Source organism: Haliaeetus albicilla, chromosome 5 (genome assembly GCF_947461875.1).
Source record: "Haliaeetus albicilla chromosome 5, bHalAlb1.1, whole genome shotgun sequence".
NCBI classification, from domain to species: domain Eukaryota; kingdom Metazoa; phylum Chordata; class Aves; order Accipitriformes; family Accipitridae; genus Haliaeetus; species Haliaeetus albicilla.
The window spans coordinates 28,780,513-28,805,248 of record NC_091487.1 but is presented as its reverse complement, the minus strand read 5'-3'; the positions used below and the strand labels follow the sequence as shown (position 1 = coordinate 28,805,248).

General features: G+C 48.6%; 2 protein-coding genes across 12 annotated transcripts in view; one reads left to right on the top strand and one right to left on the bottom strand.

The window, feature by feature from the left end:
• The first annotated feature begins 17,335 nt into the window (after positions 1-17,335).
• Positions 17,336-18,951, top strand: INSM2 (INSM transcriptional repressor 2). Its single transcript, XM_069782976.1, has one exon. The coding sequence runs from the start codon at positions 17,340-17,342 to the stop codon at positions 18,810-18,812; it is 1,473 nt and encodes a 490-aa protein (XP_069639077.1). The 5' UTR covers positions 17,336-17,339; the 3' UTR covers positions 18,813-18,951.
• A 2,052-nt stretch (positions 18,952-21,003) lies between these two features.
• Positions 21,004-24,736, bottom strand: part of RALGAPA1 (Ral GTPase activating protein catalytic subunit alpha 1) — a 135,488-nt gene continuing 131,755 nt past the window's right edge. For 6 of the 11 annotated variants that reach the window (XM_069783962.1, XM_069783966.1, XM_069783965.1 and 3 more), the window contains 2 exons: positions 23,985-24,099; positions 21,004-22,409 (listed from right to left, as the gene is read on the bottom strand). In XM_069783962.1, the coding sequence (XP_069640063.1) occupies positions 22,313-22,409; positions 23,985-24,099 (212 nt within the window). In that variant the 3' untranslated portion in view covers positions 21,004-22,312. The remainder of the gene's footprint in view (positions 22,410-23,984; positions 24,100-24,736) is intronic. The other 5 variants (XM_069783967.1, XM_069783963.1, XM_069783970.1 and 2 more) reach the window with 2 other exon arrangements.

The window sequence follows — 24,736 nt, the reverse complement described above, 5'->3', positions numbered from 1 at the left end:
ACACAGCTCATTACATGGAACTTGAACTTAAGCTGTCACATATTTTCCAATAGATTAATCTCTATCTAGCATGTGAAGTTGTTGCGAGCGCTATTTGTTATTTGATATTTCATGCTCTCAGCCTGTTCAAAAAGCTGCTGAGTTAAGGAAGATCAAAATGCAGAGTGACATTTCTCTTTAAAAAGCCATTATTACAGAAAGACTGCAGGACTGTTAAAATGTGAGAATACAGTGATAGTAGCGAGTGTTATAAAACTGTTATTTTAAAACATGACCTGCTTTCTGCCTGTCCCTTAATATCACTGTGCTTAGAGGGGGAAGGAGGCTGTATTTGAAGCAGTTATCTCCTAGGCAGGCAATAGCATCTGGTGATATTAAAATGTCATCAGATGAAAATATATGCAACAGCATCAACCTCATTTGAATATGAAATGCAACGACAATCCAAGGCAGACAACTGCTTGTTTAGAGTGATATCTGAATCCAAAGGCTGGATCATCAATAATAGATTAAGGTTTTTTTGCTTGTTGTAAATTAGAGGTTGGATGGGTATTGTCATTTTGTTTTTTAATTATTTATCACATTAGCAAGGCTGGCTGTTACAAAACACCAGGCAGAGTAAAAATGTAAAATACGAAGTGAGAAGAATTAATTTTAAAATCTGACACTAGAATAAAGCTTCAAACCTCTGTATCAACTACACTGAAAATTAGATAGCAACATTCTGGTAGTTCTGTCAGTCAAATACAGAAGCAATTGTTAAGTGTTGATAGGCAGTGGATAGAAGGTGTAATCCACTGGGAAGGTTTTGATCCAAAATGAAACAGTTTTCTACCCCCGCTAGTCAGGCAGAAATCTAATTACTCTCTTTTGATCTCTATGGAGAGGTAAACCAAAGAGTTATAGGTTATGGACAGTTTTATTGATTTTTATCTCAGAAATCAACAAGTGCAGGCTTTACACTTTACACATACTTGCTTAGCTGGTGTTAGGATCAAATATTTCAAACTGGCTTTCCCTGCTACCAAGTCAATAAGCATTTTAGTTGTTTTGTTCAAGTTGTACTGTTGATGTTAATATTACAGAACTTTTTTGCACTCAGAAGCTTTGGGGAAAAAGATAGCCAGGTTTATACTAGGGTGTTTTAAAGCAGAAGTCTAAACATGTGTTTTTCCATCTACTTGTTTTTTTCTTGCAAGACTGCATTGTTATATTATGGCTATAACTGGACAAGCATCTGTATTTTTAGCTCTGTGTGTGAGAAAAGGATCTGCATTGTAAAGGCAGCAGAGCCAGAGTCTGCTCAGTTTCTGGAGGTTTAGCATCCTTTCCGTTGACAAGGTAGAGAAGGATAACTGCGATGGAGCTGGTAACGACACCTGAAACTATTTCTGGAGTGCTCCCAAGATGTTTCTAAGGTAGTCCTGGAGTGCAAGGGCGGAGAAGGCTTTCTGTTTCTGGAGGTTGCAGTGTACCTTTGAGATAAACCAGACGCAAACTTCACCGCTCGTATTCTAGCACTGAAACATACCTTGGTCCTTTGTCCTTCCTCTGTGGGTGCAGACATTTCCACAAATACCTGCTCTCATCAACTGTAGTTTACAGAAATATTTAATCTCAGAAAACCCCCAACCTTTCTTCTCCAAGCTACTTACCATAAATCCTATGTAATTTTTCAGGGTGAGTTCAGACATGGGCCAAAATGATCAATGGAGAGGCAAGTCCTTGTTTTTCATGCAGACCCTCTATAGGCATTTTTGGTTAAGTTTAAATATATGGGAAAGATTTCACTGCTAGTCTTACCTAAGACCTTGGCATGCAATCATGTCCCCAATTCAGCAAACAGGAGTTGTGCCGTCAAGATTTCATGCCTGCTTTTTAGAGGTATAATTATTTGGAGTCTATTGTTGCTAATTACACATTTTCGTGCAATCTAATTGGTCTTCAAGAATGTGCATCAAGTCAGGGTCTGCTTGTTCATGCACACAAAAAAACCAGTCACTCACATTTAACTCCGCTGTCAGAGCCACAGGCACAGACACGGAGCCCGGGATGAGTGTAGCTTCAAGATTATTTTGATAGCTTCTCTTCTTCGTGTCCTGGGAGATAAGGCTGTTTCTCCCACAGCTGCACTTTTTCTTGAATGACTGACAACCCCTTTAGAGGAGATCAACCTCTTTTTGCGCCCTTTCACTCACTCGGAGGTTATCAGCTAAAACTGCACTCAGCATTCAATCACATCTTTCCCCTGTGGCCGTAACTCCTGTTAACACAATTAACCTTCTGATGGGAACATAAAATGAATCTAGGGAGGGAAAAAGAGCAGAAATACATTCCCATGTTAAGGATTAAATGGCCATAGTGCTTATAGCAGTGTTTTTTTACCTCTTTCTCTTCCACAACATTGTGTATAAGGGGCTATTAGCAGGAAGTTACCTGTCACAAAATTCTTCCTAGCAATCCCAGCAGCTCTTATTTTATAGGCAATTTTTTTACTTTAAGGTTGATGGAAAGTATTATGGGGCATAAAACTGGATCACCAATCAAATGAAAATTTCTCTTTGTTTGTGTTTTGGTTTGCTGACCCTCCCTCCAAAAAAAATCTAAATCTGAAAGATACTGATAGACAGCCAATATTTCCCTTTTTTGGGGGGGGACGGGGAGATGATGGGGACAAATAATATCTGTCTTCTTTTGGGTTGCTTTTTCTACGACAGTGTTTTGAAATGATAAGCAGAATCATTGTACGTTCATCTTTGTTTTCATTTACTGGCTGTGTTTCTGTCCTGAGCTCCGTATATCTCTGCATGTGTCCCCCCAGCTATGCTCTAGCATGTATCTACTCTAAGTGTGTTTTAGCCACAGTATTTTTGAGGTGTCTAAGTACACCCCCAACCCTCCTGAAGCTGGAACATGAGTAGTCATTCAATTTTTCCCTTTTTATCCCCCTTGCTGCTCCATGGGTGGCTTGTTGTCCTGAAGAGCCAGAGGGCTGGGGTGGGCGCCAGCCGTGCCCCCTTGGGCACCACGCACAGGCTGCAGCCTGTGCCACCAAGGGTGCTGTGCAGGTCTGGTGCTGAATAAACCTCTGGTCTGGCTCTGGCTCTCACTCTGGTTAAACTGAGTAAGCTAACGCTCTGTCCCGTTTTCCTCTACAAAAATATCCGTGGAGGATTTTCCCTCAATTTTAAGCGCACCAAAGTCCCTGAGCGAAGAACTAGGCATGTGTTTGAGCTGCTGAGGTAAAGCACTGGGAGGACAACCCCTTGGGTCCACTGACTCCCAGCAGTGAGGCTGAAGGTGGGACAGGGTTGGCAGGCACTTGTTCTCTGACCGACTGAGTCTCTACCCGCTCGGTGGTCAGGAGAAGGGCTTGGAGACACCGGGCCTCTGCCTTCCTCAGGTCTTGCCTATTCTGAAGTGTTGTCCAGCAGCAGGTACTTGGCCCGTGCATGGTTTCAGTACTCCAGGTGTTTGCAGGACTCTGGGGTGAAACTTGTAACTGGACAAGGGATGGAAAATAAATATCACTTTTCTAGCATAGGCGTGTCCCCAGGCACAGATGGTCGTTCAACTGAGGCAGCAGTTAAGTGAGATGAGGCCATTTTGTGTTTTCCTGTAAGATTACAATAATGCTGATTTTGACTCTACCCCATTTACCAGGTTTGCATAAAATCGGTAAGCATCCAAGTCTAGCTGCTAACGGTGTGCCTGCACTCTTCCTTTGCTGGTTGAATTAGTTTTATGCAATGCCTCTGGTGACAGATTTAGGGAACTTGGATCATTGTAGCATCAGGTATTTAGCATGCAAGTGCCAAATTTGTATTTTCAGCATCCTTCACAGAAGTAGAGCTAATAGCTTAAATAGTTACTGAAGCAGGCAGGGAAAGAAAACAAGCCACTTTGTAATATCTGTAATTCTTACAGGTTTTTGTATGCTGTGCTGTAAGGAATAGGATTATAATGCACATTGTAAAAACAAATGGAGAAGGCAGAATAATTACATTTTTGGGACAGACTTTAATAATGTCCACTCTGATTTGCACATTGTTACATTTCCAAGTTTCTTCCTCACTTTCTTATTACAGCCCTGCTCTCCCAAGTAGGGGGCTAGGGGGTGATCTGCATGTGTGTGGACTTTCCAGTGTTGCTGCCATAGATTTGGAAAAGTGTCGTGAGGTTAAAACTTACGTTGAAAACCCCACAGTTAATAATGCTGGAATGTGTCCCTGGCAAAAAAAAAGAAAGTCTTTGCAGCTAGACACAAGTGCCTTGTGCTGCTGAAGAAGTGCCAAGGGAGCTCTGTGAATCTGGCAGTTTGCAGATGAAGCAGCTATTGGGCTTGTAAGAGAAGAATGAGGAAACACAGTTGATGGGAAAAGGAAGATGCAAGAACATCAACTGTCAACCAGAGGTTGGGCTAATTTTCATTGTAGGTTTCTTTTCTCTATTTCATACCTCTTTTGTCTTCTCTTTTCAGTTCAGATCTGTTGGTTGGTTGCCTATCCTTGTCCTGAGAATTGATTGTTGCATCCATGGGAGATTGCTGGCACAAAGAAAACACTTACAGTAATTAAAGTGAGGAAAGCTGATGTCAGGCTTGCTTCTCCCTTTCAAAGGAACTAAGAACTTCACCAGAAAACGGTTTTGTTTCAAAGCAAACTTCATTCCAGTGGATGCAATATCCATACTGACACAAATATGGCTTACTGTAGCTCTGTAGCAATGAAGGACAACTGTGGAGCTCCACAGTAGTGATCACCCTTAAGGTAAGGGTACAACAGAAGAATTCATATAAAAAGGCCAATAAAGGATGAGGCAAAGTTAAATAAGTTTGTGTCCCTGGCTCACACCAGTATCCCTTGGCTTGCTTTTCACAAGAGATACCAGTCAGCCGTTGCCCTTCCCCATGCAACTGCCTCCAACTCAAGCATCCTCTTATGTGTTCCCGCTGCGGTATCTTTAGAGGACACAAAATCTGCATGCGTTTGGCAGCGTCGCAGGGAAGTAGCCACGAGGAGATGCGGTGTGTATTGGGGCAAGGGTCGCACCCACGACATGGTGCAGAAGTGCTTTCTGCTGACCTGAGCCAGCTGTGAAGCTCATAACCCAGCGTGCTGGTGGGCTGAGGGCAATGTTGGTAATTCAGGTTTTCCTGCTGGGGCGAGAGACATGGGTATAAACTGAATGGCGGTAAAAATGTGAATTCAGGACATACTAAGCAGCTCTTATCCTCCTGAAAGACATGTGTGCTGGGGTGTTATGTAAATCCTGGAAGGCTACAGCTCTCAGCATATCCCATTGTTGAAAGGGATTAAGCCTCTGCAAGCGCTGGGTGCACAGGCATTACGGCTCAGCATCCAGAGGGGGATGCACCCGGGGTGACTTATGGTGTTTAAGGGCTTTATGCCTTCACTCAACACCTACAGCTGTTAGGATTTCTTTTGCTTGGTTTCTGGAGATGGCAGGACATATACTGTTAGTTTTGCCAGGTCCCATTGAGATGCAGAGTATCATGGACTCTCTTTTCCTGGTTCCACACACAGATGTGCTACTGAAAAACAGTATTTGAGAGATGGCACTGTGTCTTTTCTGCTAAACCAGGTCACCTTTACACAGAGCAGCTACCACATATGTCCTCCTTCAGTGCCCGAGACCCACAGCTGTACCAGGTGGATCACCAATCTTCTCCCAGAAGAGCCTTGCTATATTTTTCAGTCCATGGCACCTCCGATTACTTCTTCATGTAAAAGCTCAGTGTTGCCGTCCAGCCCCTGGGAATTACAGCATCTGAGCTGGCTCTGCAGTACCGGGGTGATGTGGTTATTAATCCTTCTGATAGGGCTGGAGCAGTCACTGTCTGGTGGAAGGGCCTGTGTGTTACTACATAATACATCAAACCTCCAGTGCGGCAGCTTCTTCCAAAGAGCAGATAAATTTTCCACCGCCCTGTGTGCCTCTGTGCAGGGCTCTGCCATCCTGTGTACCGGGGATCTACTCACCAGCATCGGGGGACTCAACCAAGAGCGGGCCAGGTTAGGTTTGATTATTCCGAAAAATGTGACCTGCTTAAGATGCCACTTAACACAACTGGGGTTTTTGTAAAGGAGTCTTCTCACACAGTTCTTGGAGAAAAGTAAAAGGGGCTTAACTGGGAAATAAACTGAAACAATTCTGTAATATAAATTATTCACTCTTCCTCATCTTTTTCTGGTGAAGGTGCTGGGACAATCTCCTGCACCAGTGACTGTGGGAAAGCCATACCTCCACCCCGTCTTTTTATTTTATTTTTTTTTTCACTTGAGATGTACTCCTTTTGTTACAACTCCAGAGGATAACTGAGGCTGTATGGGTCTAGGCTGTCCACTGCTGGTTTACACTCTGCATTATCTGGTTTTGCTTATCTGAAGCTGAAGCTCAGAAAACAAAAAAAGAAAACATGGGACGATGCTAACAAGGTTGGATCTGCTGTTTCAAAACATCTGCTATTCTCCATTTTTCTGGGCTTGTGCTTCCTACCCCTTTCCTTCCAGTAGGCATCTCGATGAAACAGAAGTAAAATCCATTGGTCTGCATTTCAGAAAGTAGTCTTTAAACTTCCAAACACGGTAGATATTTTCACCTGTATTTTCCACGCACAAAAACTGGATGTGGAACAATATCAGAGCAAAATTGGCTACAGCAATTTACAGTTCTTCTGCTTTTTCAATTATCCATTTTTCCCCTTATTGAGATCTTATTCATTTTCATTTACTTCTGCAAAATCTTTTTTCCTGCTCGCAGTACCATTATGCCTTCCCCCACTATTTCTTTGAAATTAAGTGCTTGGTTCTTTATCTTTTCATCATTAATTACCAATGTCTTTTTGACCTCTGCTTTGTAAGCTACCATGTCATATTTCTATTTCCTCTCTTTTAGACTTGGTTTAGATATTTTTTTTCTTTAACGACCTGCTCTGAATAGCTTTGTTCTTGTTTTTCAGTCAGTTCCCAGAATGGCCACACAGCTGAACCTTTGCCCTCCTCTCTTGTTTTTCATCTTGTCTCTATTATATCAATGGCCTAGTTAAAAACGTATTTTACAGCTCCCTGTGGGCAAGCCGCTCTCCGTTTTTATAATTATGCTGATTATAATCTATATAGGTATCTCAATAACCTTTTGCTATGATTGGGGGCCAGTTAGCACCTCTCTTTTGAGGGCCAGATGGAGTTGGGTGTGAACAGAAGTGGGTGCCACTGTAGGACTTGGAGTTTGGTTTGGGAGATGGGAGTAACATGAACAGAAGCCACTCTATGAATGTTGGACTAGTGAAATGCTAGTTTAAAGGGCTGAGGACTTTTTCCTGTGGAAAGATTGTGAAATTTTTTTTGGCAAGCTCTTCAGTGAGATGGGTGACACTCTGGTAGTTCAGGAAGATTCAAACCTGTCCTTAGGTATCCAAATTATTTCTTGGGCTGGTTCCACATATATCATTTCACTATGCCTTAGAGTGGCATTTTCATTTGCTTCTTTCTTCATAATCATTCCCAAAGTTTTTTATTTTGTAATTGAAAAAAATCAAATAGTTCGTAAATTATTTTCCTGTCTTTGCCAAATCTCCCATTAGCGTCAGCAGAGTCTCATTTAGCAAGCGAGGTTAGACTCTACCATCGCCTTTAAGTATTCCTTTCTCGGGGAGGGATGGCTAGGAAGGAAGGCCAGCTGGTTTCTTCAAAACCGTGAGAGTGGCTGGGCCTTCTCACTAAAATATATTTTGTAAATGTGTAAAGGGAGACATGATAAATGCAGGCATTTGCTGTCATTTTGTTCTTTTAAATAAATAACTGAGTATAATGAGTCTCAGCCACAGAATGAACATAATGAACCTCCAAAAAAGATGCTGTCTGAGAGTAATATTTACCACTGAGGAAGGGATTGTTACAGAAACAAAAATTGTTTAGACGTTAGTGGGTGAGATAAGAATCTATTAAAGGAATTAAAAGCGAAGATGATTCATCACACATTTCTGCCTATTTGTAAGAGACACATGAAAGGCAGGGATTTCAAAACATTTGTATTAGAAAAACATCAATAACAAAGCCCCCTTATTTAATTTTTCAGTCTCTCGGGCTTCAAAAGAAGATGTGACTTTTCCACATTTGCCTTGAAAAACACACAGCACTGGAAACTAGCAAAGGCGCAGTTTGCTTTGCTGCATTTCCTTTTTAGATTGGTCACCTATACATTATATTTACACCATTTTCTTTGGTGCAAAAATCTAAGAACTGTTTTCATTGCATTGAGAGTCAGATTTCTGATACGTTTGAAAGGGGTGAAGTGTTTCTCCCAACGCTGCTGCTGAGGCTGCTGCGGCACGCCGAGGAAAATCTGCCTCACCTCCTGCTCGGCCCTCGCTCCTGCCTCCGCTCCCCTTCTCCAGTCCACCTACTGCCCTCCCTGCTAAGAAAATCGCTCTGTAACAGAGATCAAGGGAGTCAATCAACTGTCTGTGTTTTGCTTGCCCCTGTCATTGGTAGGAGACCGTTGCAATGGGTTGGTGTAAAGATTTAGGTTTGGCAGGGCCATACTTCTATGAGGTTACGTGGGTACTGGAGCAAGGTCTCACAGCACAACTACGGTAGAAAATTTGTCTTAAAGTGTTTTTCATAGCAGAATATCGATAATATAATAAGAGAATATAATAAGACTGGATTTTTATGGGTATGTTTGCTATGGGGGATAATAGACAACACAGCAACAAAAGCAAGAAATAGAGAAAGAAGTGAAACCAAAAGAGAACGTGTAAATAAACAAGCAAGCTGTTAGCCAGCGTTGTGACCGTGTGAGCTGTTGGAAGAAAACAGGAGTTACAGTTTAGCAAATCCCAATTCCTTTTGTTGTACGGCCCAAGTTTTGCCGAACAATATTCTGCTAGATGTCTCCTATAAGTTGAAAATCTATTAAACAGCCTTTGAAAATGAACTGGCTTGTACCAGCTCCTGCTAATTTGGATGGGGCGGGGGGTGTGTCAGTAAAATCCTGACGTGGTGGAAAGCGGCAATAATTTCCCCAGCATGGGAGTGGTATTTCAAGGACCAAACACACTTTTAAGGCTGAGCAGCAGTAAGGAAAGGCTGAGCCGGGGAGGAGAGGGAAAAGCTTGATTTGGCTGTTTCCCCCGGGGGAGCCAGAGCTGCCTGCCTGAGCATCACCGGGAAAAGCTGGAACGCCGCTCAACTGCTGCAGCTCCGCTGCCTTCCTCTGCCTCTGACTCAGCACAGCACACTGCTACAGACGTAGCATTAGGTCTAGCCCTACAGCTCGCTGGCTTTGAGGAAACCTGCGGCGCGTTCGGGAAAATGAAGCTGTGCTGAGTTCAGGGCCGCAGGGTCAGCGTCAAACTCCTGCCAGGCTTCTCCAGTCTGCCCACTGGGGTTCCTGGCCCCGTGCTCACTCCCTGAGGATGAGAAAGGTATTTAAGGGGGGAGGAGAGGGGACGGAAGGGGCAAGGAGGCCCTGCGATCTCACATGGTCCTCTGAAAGGGGCTCTTGGCTCTAGGAAGCTGGGTAGAAGGTTAAGGGAGCTACATCTGCGTGTGGAGGTGCCCTCCCCATTCCCCAAAACACCACGATCCCCTGCACGGGCTGGGTACAGCAGGCACTGAAACCTACTTTCTGAAGCGCAACTTTATGAAAAAAAGGAAGAAGAAAATCCCCATTCTGAGAATTAAGAAAAACTTTATCAGACTTGTTTATTTTAATGGCAATTTTTCTCTTTACCCCACACCATTTAAAAATGCCAAACTGCATATTTGCTCCCACTTAAAAGTGCGACGAGCCTTGTAAACATAAATTGGGCACATTTCAATGCAAGAGCCGACCATTTTGCAGATTCATAACTGTCCAAAGAAAAAAATGCCTTTATGCTAAGAAATACCACACAGCTATAGGAGTCACCGCCTTGCTTGCTACAATGCTCAATGCTTATTTTAAGTCCTAACTATACTATTCTATATTGCTATTTTCATTTCTGATACAGTTCTGCTTGTGTATCTTCCAACTGAACATACTGTGCTTCTGTTTAACTGTCTATTTATAGTCATAAGAGAAATAAACATATAAAATAAATGCATCTTGATGCATAGCTGTGCAGGAGTACAGATGTTTTATTAATGAAAATGAATCCAGCTTTTTGTAAGTCATGGCAGCAATATAACATATCATTGTTTGCTCCTCCGCTAGACGGTCCCTGCTGTTTTTACATAGAAATTCCTGTAATACTTAATGGACATCTGGAAGAATTCAGCCAATTAATCGAATTCACGCAGGAGCTAGGCTAATGGCTGTCTGAAAGGCAGATTACATTAAATCAAACTTGCAATATGAATGAAAGTACTTAATCATACATGCAACATTCATTAGACGCGGCACAGCAAGTGTTTTGATTACTTTAATGAAAGATCAGGTAAAGTGCATCAACTGAACAGATTGAAGAGACAGCATGCTTACAAATGTTTGATTATGTTGACTATCAACAGAAACAGTGCCAGTAATTTATAGCAAAACATATCTGGAGGAAGAGGAGGAGGATGGAGTCGGTGAACGTGGGAGGGGAAGTGAAATTTGGGCCTCGCCTCCAAGCACTTTAAATAGTGAGATAGTCAGGATAGCGAGACTTTAATCAAATGTCACAAAAGAAGGAAAACAGATGTATTATTTGGAGAATCCTGTATGGCAACTGCTAGGGATCACTTATGTTTGCAGTACTTGATGCCCGATGCTGGTTTTGAGTCCCCTGTGTTTTGTCTGACTTCGGAGTAAACAGAGCTAAGTCCTAACTGGAAAAAATACTTTCAAAACAATGAGATTCATGCTTGATTTTTTGGTCTGCAAAAGGTAATGATTTTGGCTCGGTGCTGCTCTTCCCCTCGGGCTCTGCTGGAGACCCCCTCCAGCTGCCCCTGCCCTCGCCCTCTGCGGCAGGCGCTGGCTCCCGGGGAGGAGGGCGCAGCTGGAGAGGAGCTTTGGCTGCAGATCGTCCGGAGGCACTGCCGCATCTTCCCTCCTCCGACCTCGTCAGCCACCACAGCGTTTTGTCGTTGCCCCCCGGTTGCCAATGGGTGTTGACCCACCAAATAAAGGGCCGAGTCTCCAGCCTGACGCACTTGCCCGGAGCCAGGGCTGCAGCCTCCCACCTCTGAAGCTTCATGCACGATGGGCGTTTGCCAGGGCTCGTCTGGGGACGAGCGGGGTGACTGCCCTTAGAAGCCAGAGGTGCACTTTTGGAAAAGGGCAGCAGTCTCTGGCTCAGCGCTGCCTTTTCTTTGTCCTCCTCCTTCCTATTCCCTGCATGGAGATGAATCGCCATTTCCTTTTGGGAGCTGTCACCCTCCTTGTTGCTTTTGTGAGATGCAGTCACCGAGCTCAGATGTTGCTTATTTCACAGATTTTGCAGTTTTCCCGCTTGTTTCTTTAGGATGCTGCCCAGTTGTTTGTAGCCAGCCTTCTGTGTTGGTTTGCTCTCCTTTTCCCATTCCCTGCCACTGTTTTTCCTCATCACCGTTTCCCGTGCTCCATCTGCCCCTTTGCAACTGTTGCTAATGATGATGGCTCCTATGCTGCCATCTGCTTTGCGGTGGCCAGTATGTACCTGCACCTTATTCCTCAATAATTCCTGCCGTTCCTTTGCATAGGCAAGCAAAGCTGCAGTAACATCCTTCTGGAAGGAGCTACCTGCAGCTCGGGCAGGAGAGGGAACTGGGAATTTGGTGGGACCTGAAGAAAATGGAGGGAGGAGTAGACAGGGTACTGTGGAGTGGGGATGTGAGAAATGTCTTGGGCAGCAGCCCTGGGGAACTGCTTGTTGCCCCTCCGAGCCAGAGGAATTTTATGGAGGAAGCTGGCCTTGCCACAGCAGCATGAAAAAATTCGGGGCGGGGGGGAGAAGAAAAAGGTAAATATTTTCCTAAAGGCTTGGCTCCCTGCACTGCGTCCCCACGGGGTCAGACATGTTCCAGCACCAGCACAAGAAGAGCAGGACAAAGCGTGGCCATAATAAAGCATTTTGTGGCTGTGATTCACCTGGTCCTGCTCTCTGCTCTCCGCTCTCTGCTTTCCAAAAACCTCCTGGACTGAGAAAATTTGAATGAAATTAAGCAAACCACAGGTTTCTCTGTCCTGCCCGGACTTTACTGGAGGCAGGCACAGAGCTGCCCAGCCCAGCATGCAGCACAGGCACGACTCAGGAGCTTCATTTCTCCCATCCTCCGGTTCTCTCATCTTCTCGTGTCTTCGGTTGTTGCTCTCTTTGCATGCAGAGCTGTCCATCTATCTGCATGTACATCTGCAGGAGCGCAGCTGGGACTCGGCCTCGCTGAAAGCCACTATTGCTATTCATATAATTAATAACCATGACCTTTCTGTACAAGGAGTATCTTTTTCAGTGAATTACTACATATAATGATGTTTGTAGGAAACAGACTGCTGAGTATCTCATGCCAAAGGAAGCCAAAGCTTCCTATTTATGACATGGCGAGATCAATAAAGAACTCCATTACAGGCAAATTTGTCATGGCAAATGGCTTCAGCCTGTGGGGTACGAGCCGAAACCAGCTGAAATCTGTAATGAAATAACAAAAGTCATAATGGTCCCATCGAGGCTCTTGGATGACTTGTATGAGCTTGGGAATGTCGGGCTGCTCCCTGGAGAAGACCTGGTGTCCCCGTGATGGGCTAACGCAGACGGAGGTGGGGAAAAGCCAATACGTGGGAGTGCTCGTTTGGCCCTTATGCTGCTGCTGCTCACTTGGGGAGTAGCTGCAGTGTCACTGTCCTCCCAATATCAGCTTAGTGATGGCAGCGTGGCAACACCAACAGCATCACTTCATTTACAAAAAAGAGGAAGGCTGAATGTTTTTGTAGTGTCTTAAAATCCCTTCAAATTCCTCTGGCCCGAGTACCTTCACAGAAGAGTGTTTCCTACCTTCTCTTACAGAAAGCATTTTGTTAATATTTGAGCAATGAAGAAAACACAGCAGCTGTTAGCATCATTTTCCCCTTGAGGCCGACTGTCCTCAGGTAAAACAAAACACAATTAAGGTACCAGCAAGGTCAGTGATATTAGACAATCCATATCCTCACAATGCAGATATTTCCTTCAATGTCTGTCACCAGCATCAAATCCCCAACCGCAGCAAGATAATTGGCAGCCTCCTTCCAGGGGGAAGACGAAACGGCTTGTGCTGTCACCAAAACCAGCCTGGATTTTGTTTGCGTAAGTGCCGGAGCCTGGGGGTGGTATCGCTCATCTAGCTATATTGCTGGAGAGTCATGTATCAAGGACAGGCTTCTGAGGCGGCTTCTGTCTCCCTCCTATTTACTGCTCCTTTAATTACAAACCAGATGTCGGGGGGAAGATTTAAAAGTCAACTTTATTTGAAATTCTGAAATATAAAAAACTTGACCACAACAATTTTTTTTGTGGTGGGGAGGGGAAACATGAAGGAGAGAAATGTTCTTTAATCCTTTGCTTATAGTTCTCTTCTATTTTATTTTTAACTCCTATTTTTTAAAGTTGCGGTTATTTTTCCTTTTATTAAGTGGCCAAAGGCATTTCTCTTTTTCCTTCTGCCCCCTCAGCCCCCAGAAGAGTTTTCAGGCTTTTCTCTGAGAACCAGACCTCACCCGAGACCTTTTCCCTCCCAGCCCAGATTGCTCTCATACATTCCTCTTGCTGTTTATGCCCCAAGACTGTTCAGAAACATCAAATGCAGCTGCCCGCTCGCTTAACGACGTTTTGTTTGGGGACCACATTACACCTCCCCTCCAGCGGCCGCGCAGGCTCCCAGGTGTCAGGCAAGGAGACAGCGCTGGCCCGCAGGCTCTGCTGGAGACGCGGCTGGCGCTCGGAGCCATGGGACTCCTACCTCGCAGCCAGAGATCACAGTCTGCAGGCGGTGCCTGGGCGTTGGGAGGGAGGAGGACGTGGATCAGGAGCTGCCGGTGCCGTGCTCTGGAGCCCTCCAGGCAATCAGACGGAGCATCCTCCAGAAGGCACCGGGAGCTCTCTGCTCCAACAAGGGAAAGTATCCGCAGGAACCTGAAGCCCGTCCTCGCTTTGGACGGTCCTCAAGAGGTTGATCCAGCCATCGAGTCCGATTGCTGGATCTTGATAAGGCTTGAATGGGTCTCCCAGGCTTATTTTAGCAGCACAGTTATGGACAAGGGTAGAAGTCCCTTCACATGAAACGGGAAGCTTCTGCCAACAGGGAGGCCGAGCAGCACCGTGCCACTCTCGTTTCCATTCCCTACACATACCAGCATTCAACTCCAACCAGAAAGGAGGGAATGGTCCGAGGACGTAAGAGGAGGAACTGTGTCCTCTTGTTCTCACCCCTCCCTACCAGTTCCCCAGGAGTGCCCGTGTCCTTTCTGCTCACCAACTACCGCATTTTTCCACTAGAAGTTTGATTTTCTATTTACCATGCGATTAACCCTTTGGTTAATCTAAGTTCATCTAAGGATGACTCTCATACATGAGCAGCCAGTATGTTTGATCAAGTCTAACCTGATTTTATTAGACCGGAGGGAATGCAGCATATGGTCAGGAGCAATGGCATCGTTCAGGTTCTTGCTTAGGAAAGCCTCAACCTGAAATAAAGTTCCCCTGCTGTACGATGCGCAGATGGGCTTAAGAGCTGCACTCTCAGCTACGTGATGGGACTAATGGAATTTAATAAGTGAGTGGGAAAAAAATCCAGCAAATTTCCACAGGATTTGTGTGTGTGTGTGCACAAAATTGTTAAATATCCTTATAAATTATCTGAATTTTCTAATTATAAAATTTTGGGACGGAGTGAAAGCCGAAAGCAAGAAGACAAACCCATGTAACCGTTTGGAAAGCTCAGAAGCTGCGAGAGCCGGGTATAATGCCAGTCACCAGGGCTAAACTCACTTGTGAGTGTGGGGAGGGAGGAGAAATAATCTACAATGACCCTGTGAGTGGGAGCCAGGGCACTGGGAGCCAGCACCAGAGCAGGGGCAGCCTAGAGAAGACAATATGGTTATTGAGACAAATGAATCGCAAGGTGGCTGCAACAATTTCAATCCCAAGATAATTTTGCCAGTGTTTTTGTTACAGATCCGTGGGTACTGGCACATGCTAGGGCAAGACCTATGATGGGATGATGGGTTCTACAGTTTTGGGTCCCACCTCAGAAACTGATAATAACCTGGAGGCAAGCGGAGAAGGCTACAGGAAGGCTGCACAGCGAGCGCGCTGTGGAGCGTGGGGCAGACGAACTCACCAAATCACGGGGAAGAGCTGAGAAGTGCAGCAGAAGGAGCAGCGGGTGGGGAGGTGGCACAGCAATTCCACCTCTGCGACTTCAGGAGGGGAGACTCTAAGCTACCTCCCCCCAGTCTTCCCGTGACCCCTGGGCCATCCCAGACCCAGGACAGTGAGGGCCTGAGGAAACTCCCTAACGCAACTCCAGCCTGCAGCTTTTACTGGAAAAATGTTTGGAGTCTCAGTAAATGCACTCAGTGCGCCTGCTTTCCAGCTGGCACTTCACCTCCCACTGCACCTGCGTAGGAAAAGGCGTCGTTGGGTTCCTCTGCCCTTAGGACAGAAGCTGAGCTGGACATTCCTACCACTGACTGCTTTTGCACCACGACAAAAGCAAATGAAACAATACCGGGAACGTTGCCTTCAAGGGGAAACCGAAAGAACTATTTACATATCGCTTGAAGGAGCAGTATAAAACAGTGGATCTGTAACCAGAGATCCAGTTATTCAGTGAGAAATGTAGCTGGGAAGTTCCAGTTACAAAGGTCAACCCAAAGGTTAGGCAAAAATCATGCAGCCAGTCAGCGGAGTGACCCAACTGCGCTGCAGCACGGCTCGTCGGTCCCAATTACAGCAGTTTGTACGAACAAAGGGTGATCTTTAGCCCGCAGCCTATAATCTAATCTAAAATTCAGTGCAACCATGAAAACGGAGAAAAATGGGTGAGGAGAGTAATATAAAACATGACTAAGACTTCGCTAAGCAAATATAACCAGAGTACTTACACAGACAAGTGGCTGAGCATTTGGAGCAGGTGGGCAAGTTCTGTTCTTGCATGAAGGTTTCAAATCTTTCTTGCCACTTCTGGGAAGCCCCTCGATCTAGCAGGGCCGGTTCTCCCTTTCTCCCGGTGCCCTCTAATTTATCCTGCTAGGGTGAGTCCGACCGCGCTACCGTGGCAAGGGATGTCTGTCCCTGGGCAAGGGATGGAGTAGGGCTTTAGCGTGTTCATTTTCAACCGCACGCCATCTTGTGTATACTGCGAGCAGTAGGTCTGCGGGCAGGAGAGCGCCGTCCTGCCTCCAAAACCGGGCTCGGGTGAATAAACGAGTGATCAAGCGGGCGATGCTGGTAACGCGCGGCGGGGTCGGCGGGGCTGCTGGCGGCCCGCTGCGGGTGCGCTCCATCCCCCGCGCCAACAGCGGCGTTCCTAAAAAGGCGCTTAGTGGTTTGGCAGCCAGAACTACTGCCTCGCTTCGGGGACGCGCAAGCTGCCGCCAGGCTAGTGCCCCCCAAACGGGCCGGGAGCCGCATCGGGGCGCGGTGCGTGGGGAGGTTGCGGCGCTTCTGCAGTTTGTTGCACCGCAACTCGGTCTTGCCTCCCCCGGGCTGCCCGCCCGTGGGTGAAACTGCCAGGGGACCCCGGCCGCCGCCGCTCCACAGCTCGGCGATTTAGCGCTTCGAGCGGCGGTGGCAATTCTGCTCTTGCACTGGGAGCTCACCTGAACGCAGCATCTTTCTGGCTGCTTGGGGGAAAACTCCTGAAGCGGCGGTGCCGGAGGACGGAGCGGGCTCCCAGCTCTCGCCCCCTCCAGAGGACAGCCACGCAGGCCGGCCCGGCGCCAGCGCCGGAGGACGCCTGCCGACACAAACGCCCGCGGCAGACGCTGCTGCCGGGACCCCCTGCCCCGGCCCTGCCCCGGCCCTGCCCCGGCGCACCGCCTCTCCCGCCTCGGACCCGCGCTCCCGGTCCCACACCTCGCTCAGGCCCGCCGTTTTCCGCGGCGCCGCGCCTCGGGGTGCGCTGCCGGGGACCCGCCGCCCGCCGCCGCAGCCCGAGCGCGCCCGCCCCGCCGGCGGGGAGCCCCGGACCGGCCCGCCCGCCGCCGCCGCCGCCGCCGCCGCCGCCGCCGCCGCCGCCGCCGCCTCCTCCTCCCCCCGCCGCCCGCGCCGGCCCCAACTCCTCATTGGCCGCCGCCGCCGGAGGGAGGATGACGCCCGGGCGGGAGCCGGCGCCGGGGGTATAAAGGCCGGGCGGGCCGGTGCCGCCGCGCTCCCGCCGCCCCGCCTCGCCATGCCGCGCGGCTTCCTCGTCAAGCGCAGCCGGCGCCCCGGCGGCTCCTACCGGGCGCGCCCGCGGGAGCGGGACCCGGACCGGGACCCGCCGCCCGCCCCGCCGCCGCCCCCGCCGCCCGCCGCCGGGGGCAGCCCCGCCGCCAGGCAGGGGGCGGAGGAGGAGGAGGAGGAGGAGGGCGAGGAGGAGGAGGAGGAAGGCGCCGCCGCCGCCGCCGCTTGCCCCGCGACGTGGCCCCCCGGCGGCGGCGGCGGCGGCGGCGGCTGCGGCGGCCCCGGGCTCGCCCCGCCGGAGGGGCCGGCCGCCTGGGGGGCGGCCGGGCCCTGCAGCGCCGCGGGGCCGCGGGCGGCTCTCTTCGAGCGGTGCCTCAGCTCCCCCGCCTCCGCCGAGTCCTTCCCCCTGGCCGCCTCCTTCCCGCCGGCCGAGAAGCTGCTGCTGCAGCCCCGCACGCCGCTGCCCGCCCCGCCGCCGCCGCCGCCGCCGCCGGTGCCCGCGCTGAAGCGGCCGTCGCGGGCCAAGGCGCCGGCCAAGAAGGCCAAGGCCACGCGGAAGCTCAGCTTCGCCGACGAGGTGACCACCTCGCCCGTGCTGGGGCTGCGCATCAAGGAGGAGGGGCCCGAGGGCCGGCCGGGGCCGGGGCCGCCGGCGGGGCGCACGCCGCTGGGCGAGTTCATCTGCCAGCTGTGCAAGGAGCAGTACGCGGACCCGCTGGCGCTGGCCCAGCACCGCTGCTCCCGCATCGTGCGCGTCGAGTACCGCTGCCCCGAGTGCCACAAGATCTTCAGCTGCCCCGCCAACCTGGCCTCGCACCGCCGCTGGCACAAGCCGCGGCCCGGCCCCAGCGCCGACGGCTCCGCCGCCGCCGCCGCCGCCGCCCCGCCGGGCAAGGAGAACAGCCCCGAGCGGCGGCCCCGCGGCCCCGCCGCGCCCCCGCCCCAGCCGCCGCCGCCGCCCCGTCAGCACCGCGGCGGCGCGGACAGCGCCGGCGGCGCCCCGGCTCCCCCCGGCCCCGGCGCCGGCTCCGGCCCCGCTCCCGCTCCCGCTCCCGGCCCCGCGGGCGGCCCCGGCGGGGAGGCGTTCGCCTGCCCCTGCTGCCAGAAGCGGTTCCGGCGGCAGGCCTACCTCCGCAAGCACCTGGGCACCCACGGGGCGGCGCGGCCCGCCGCCTACGGCCCGCCGGAGCGCGGGCAGCTCGCCTTCGCCTGCCACCTCTGCGGCGCCCGCTTCCCCTCGGCGGACATCAGGGACAAGCACCGGCTGTGGCACGCCGTGCGGGAGGAGCTGCTGCTGCCGCCGCCGGCCGGGCCCCCCGCGGGCGGCGCGGCGGGCGGCGAGCGGCAGGGCTTCCCCTGCAAGCACTGCCCGGCCACCTTCTTCAGCGCGCCCGGGCTGGCGCGGCACGCCAGCAAGTGCCACCCGCCGGAGAGCAGGCAGGTCCTGCTGCTCCAGGTGCCCGTCCGGCCGGGCTGCTAGGCCCGCGGCCGCCCCCGATGGGATTGCTCCGGGAGCCCGGGCGAGCCGAGCGAGTCCCGTCCACGCTGTAATTCCTATGGAAAGTCGCGGCACCCACGGCGACGCAGGCGGAGGAGCTTCCCGCGGACTCCCCCGCCGCCTCCCCGGCCGCCTCCCCGGCCGCTGGGTTGCGACGCTCGCCCCCGGCCCGGCCCGGCGGAAGGGTCAGCCGACGGGCGGGACCGCCGCCGCCGCCGCCGCCGCCGCGGGCCCGTGCCGAGCGCGGCGCGGCGCTGCCCGTCGGCGGCCGGGGGGCGGCCGGGGGCGGTGGGTACGGCCCCGGGCTGGCGGCGGCACGCCGGGCGCCGGGCCCCGCCGGCATCTGCCGGGATGCGGGCAGTGCCGGGGCGGGGGCGGGGGTCGGCCCACCGAAAGTACATCTTCCGTAGCTACTCTCGGATAGAAGTACAGCTGTATATACGATATTTAAAGAGAGGAATTATTTTTCGTGAGAAAGGGAGCCTGATCTAGTGACCTTGTTTTGATAGCCTTAGCCCCCCCAGCTTCAACACTTAAGTTATCGTGAGGTGTTTTGTTTGCTGTACTCTGTACTAAGATAGTCGAGAAGGTAAATGTTCATATTAAGTCAGTGTCGAGTCATATGATAGCTAGCAAAACGTATGGAAAAATTAATCGTGCTGTCTGCTTAATTAAAATACCGGGTGTTGATCTTCTATAGCTAAATACGCATCTCCCGCTTACTCTGTGTTTCTGTACCCTGGCGACCGGGCGGTAGGCAAAATGCGCGTCTCCGGCAGCTGCCCCTTTCAAAACCCGCTCCGCTCCGTTAGTGGCTTGTTAGTGCGGCACAGACAATAGCGAGAAGCGCAGTTGGGTCTCGCCAGGCCAGACCCCGCGTCGCGGGCAGGCAGAGAGTCCCTGTCCGCAGCCGGCCTTTTTGGGTGGCCTCCGACCCCTCTCCCCCGCGAGCTGTGCTGTTGATGTGAGCTCCTTCGAGTCTTGTGGCCAGCTGAAACTAGGACGTGAAACAGTCTTTGGGTATGTTGCTGAAGCGCAGATGACAGGCTACTTTCCTTCTCCCTAACGAGACCTACCTTTAGCAAAGCAACCCGCAGCGTGTATTCCCTGGCTTGAACGGCAGTCTGGCCAAATGCTTTGAAATACCGTCAGATTTACCAGCTACTGACATTTCAGCCGGTATTTATTTATTTATTTAATTAATCTCCCCAGGCAGGAGTGCTTCTGTCTAAATGGGATAGCAGATGAGGCCAAAAATAAGGGCAAGCAAATTCAAGAAAGGATTTAGAACAAAGCTCATGCCTTTCTTGAATTCAGCAGGGCAAAGAGGGTCAGCTGGTGACTTCTGAAGAACCGAGTTGATCCCAGCCCTAGTCTTCGTTCTAACTGTCTCAAATCAGCATGCAAAATATTTCTATCTTTTGATTAGCATCCCCTAAAGCAATTATTTATGTAGTTTTAGATTTTGTTACACACGACAAAAGATTCATGTGTATCACGCCCCAAGGCTGAAAGCAAGCGATAAGTGCTTTTTTTTTAAATGTGCTTCATGGACTTTTTTGTTTTAGTTCCAGGACCTGGACAAGTGAATTAATACAATATAACCTAAAGCGGCCAAGATTTGCTGTCCGACGCAGACGGCTAAACTCACAGCTCGCTATTCTCATATGCCAGAAATAAAGCATGTTATTTTAAGTTGTGCATTTTTCCATCATTTGTTGGTAACAGAGACTTAGGTAAAAATGCCCCTTTTATGCAATTAAATGAGTTCTCCCTCCTCACAGTGACAACAGAGAAGGTCACTGTGTTTTTTTAAAATCATCACTCTCCTTTCGTCACTTGTGCAGTCAAAGACGAAGGGCTCTGGACCACAGAAACCTGATGATTATTAACTGCTCCTACAATTAGCACGCAAACAACCAGCCTGCAGGAGGGAACGTCCTGCGCTTTGCGTTACCTGTGGAGCTACGTGTGTTGTATTTACTAGATCTGGGGAGAAGTTTTCTGTACGGCGTTCTTGCGATGGGTTGGGAAAAAGCTCCTAGGAACTTGTGTGTACTTTTTAATACAAATGAAAACTAAGCCGTGTATCGCACTTAACTGCTCCACTCATAATATGCTATTCTTCTATAAATTGGAGTAAGAATCTAATCACTGAGGTGAATGACTAATATACAAAAGGTGGTAAGAATAATTTTATTGTATTATTAAATAGCATGTCTTCTCTTCAACCATTACAAATTTGTAGATACTACATGAATGACAATACATAATCTATCTTTTTATTGTTGCCCATATGATATATTTACACATGCAGTTAGTACCGATGTCATGCTACATTTTGTTAACAGCATTTTGTTGTTTGCCAGACTCAAAATGTGAGCATTTCATCTTCTGTAGGAAAATGTCTCTGGGTGGGTGGAACACATGTACTAATCTGCACTCACAGCGTTGGAATCGTCAGCATTTCCGGCCAGGCTCCTGGAGCATGTTCCCTTTTCTTCCCTAGTACATATCATCAGAGCAATGAATTTCTTTCAGGGAAGTGCTTTTTTTTTTTTTTTTCTCTTTTTAATGTAAGAAACAAGAATATACATCTAGATCCAGCAGCCCAGTGATAAAGGCTGAAAACCATGAAAACTCAATGGCATTTACTATTGATACCACTTGGAAAAGCAAACATTATAAAAATATTTGGAAGCCAAGCATAAGTAGAATTTCAGCACAGTGATTTTGTTTTCTGGCATAGATTATGGCATCACCTGCACAGTTATGAAATGATACGTTGCTCTGTGAAGAAAGAGTTGGTGCTACGAGCAAGTTATTTCGTTTGGACTCTGTAATGCTTGAAAGGCCGTTGAACTACTTTATTCTTAACATAAATAATCTGTACACATCCTGTGCATTAACATTGTGACATCTGACAAAGACTTTACAAATGCAACTTCAATTTAAAATTGTACATTCATTTTCAAATTGTACATAATTTCTTTCTTTGTTACAGAGAAAATTGCAATGGGGCACAATAAATATAGTGTAATCAAACTGCAGTCTCCAATTCCATATATGACTCAAGATCAACCAGAGTTAAAAATGACTACTGTTAAGATACTGTAATCATCCAGGAAGGTAAAAGGTGCAGAGGACAAACTGCACTGCAAAAAAAAAAAAGAAAAAAGAAAAAAGAAAAAAAAAACCTAAAAAAAAAAAAAGGCAGCCTGGACTTTGATAAAAAAACCAAAAGCTAAAATATTAAAGTAAAATTCCAGTGTCACTGTTTTAAAATAAACATACTTTAGAAAAGGGGTAGGCAGGGGACGGGTGCACGCACATTAGAGACATTATCCTTTAACAGAAAGCGGTGAGTTGCTGTGGGAAGGGCGGCCGATTGCTGTTCACTAGAAAGCTGCAGGCATCTCGCCACTTAGGACTTGTTGGCCGAGCCAGAGGAGCGGCGCAGTTTCATGGACATGCGGCTCTTGCTAGTCCGAGGAGACATTGGAGAGGCTAAGTCTGTTCCATCCACCTGTGCTGTTGCTGCTGCTGGAGGTTCTCCCGGCTGAGTCTCTGGGCAGAAGCCTGCAGAGGACAGCAAGAACCAGACGGGTCAGTGCCGCCTTCCGCACTCGCAGCGCGGGATCTATTCACAAGGGGCAGAGAGGAATTTCAGTGCTGCTGTCACTCCCACAGCATCTCCTAGCCCTTTACCAGCTGTGGGCGATGGTACTGCACGTGGAGTTAGCCACTGCCACAAATCCACCTCTAGAGAAAAGGCGATGCCAGAAACCACTGAGCTACGGGACTGCAGAACCCCCTCGCTCTCGGCAACTGAGGCAGCACTGAAGTGGGCGACGTTCTCCCGCTAACCGGGAGCACAAACACCTCCAGTTCCCTCGCAGGGATGGGGAGTTGTTATTCAAATCACAACCCAGAAGAATCCAGTCTTTAATGAGAACATGAAGGTTAACAGCTCATTGCGCATGAAGGGAGCTCTAGGAATGCAGCTGAAGAGGTGGAGTGAATCGGGGGCCGACTGGGAGAGCAAAACGTCTTCTCCCATCGCAACTTCAAAAGGCAAATTCCTACAGGGCCCACAAGGCAGAAGCTTGAACAGATCATACTAACTGGATGCACTCTATGCTAATGTTTCTTTGTAAAAGGAACAAGATGAATTTGAGGTAACGGTATGTGGTTCATGAGCCCAGTGCCCAGAGCTACACTCCCGTGGGCCCCCAGTCCTCACTGCAAGAGGACAAGGCTCTTCCTTACAAACAGCCCGTCTCCAAATCTTCTTCCATAGAGACACAAAAGGAAAAGGAGAAAATACAAAATCAAAATTACATTCTCCTTCCCATGTACAGGAAATTAACACTATGAACTCACATCCACAAAACTGAACTGCATTTTAATTAGCCATTTACACAGACTGACAGCCTGATTGAACTCAGCTACCTCAGTCGCCACTGATCGCTTCTGACTCGTATAAATTATGGACAGAAGCTTAGTCCTGCAGAAGTCAATGGGGAAACCCCTGCTGACTTCAGTAAGCTAGAAATCACTTGCTCTTTCTTCCACATCATGCTATTACTGCTAATTCTTTAAAATAATAGTGCAATAATCAGAACTGAAGATCTCTCTCCCTCAGTATACGTTTCATATATTAAGGGGTGCAAAAACCATTCAAAACTGATCATGATTTATTTTGAAAGGCTCCTCTAAAATCAAATGAGGTCATCAGGTAAGAAGTCTAAGAGTACATTTAAAACACATTGTCATAAAATTCTGCGATTTAGTGCCCTGGCTGTCCTCCTTGCCTGGTCCAGCACCTGCCTCCTCCAGAGGGATGGCATGGTACTTTCTATCTTTCTCAAACTGACACGACCCATCAAAGTGACTGGGAGGAGAAAGGGCTGTTATTTGTTCCCCAGCTGGTGACAGTAATTCTGTTCATGAACTAGGTACTTCATTGCCAAACAATCTGGAAAAGCATGATAATGCCTGACTCACTGTGCCTTGCAGAAAAAGGCACGCAGGGAAACATGCACTCTCATTCTCTGAAATTCTATCTTGTTCTAATTTTACAAGGAATTAAAGCATTTCAAATGATGGAAGTTAGAGAATAGAAAATAACCGTTGTTGTTTTGCACAGCATACCATTCACAGCTAGCGTGAAAGACCTTCCGTTTCAAGCCTTTGCCCTTTACCTTGATGTGGCCAATGCTTTCTAGTGGAGGTTTTGGAAGGAGAAGAAATATCACAGCATTTCTTTCTTTGTTGAGAATGAAGAAGTGATGAGGAAGGAGGAGTGGAAAGAAGTGAGGAAGGGGGAGGAGAAAAGATAAAAGATAACAGGTGTGAGATATGAGACACGAACCGCAGAGATTGAAGGGTATTAACAGATGAGCACAGAAAAAGGAATTTCGAATTTCATTATGCAATTGCCGCTCATGCTACAGGTTAAAGAGAGTGATGAGTTAGTTATGTGCAATGAAGCAACAGCTCTGAAATCCGGCGTCATACTTACCAACTAAGCATTACAAGAAAAAAAGGAAGAGAGAGAGAAAGAAAAGAATTCTATGACATTATCCAGATCCAGCAACCTTATTCATAGCAACTGAGATACATCCTAAACATTGTCTGAAATGCTTGCTTAAAGTCTGTGAAAACAGTTTAATACTCACACACATACACACAATTGAGAAAGAAAAACAAATGGCAACTCAATATATGGCTTCTGCTCCCCAGCTGTTTCACAGTATTAAGTGTGCTAAAATTATAGCCAGTCTCAACATGAGACTCCTGAAATCATGTAAAGAAGAAAAAACCAGAGTATTTAAGCTAGTTAGTCTGCATCAAAGGGTCAAACCTTAGTGTGACATTTTATCACGGCTTGTCTCAAGAAAACC

Bases quoted from the DNA above. Each gene is read 5' to 3' on its own strand.
- INSM2 (XM_069782976.1), top strand. From the start codon at position 17,340: ATGCCGCGCGGCTTCCTCGTCAAGCGCAGCCGGCGCCCCGGCGGCTCC.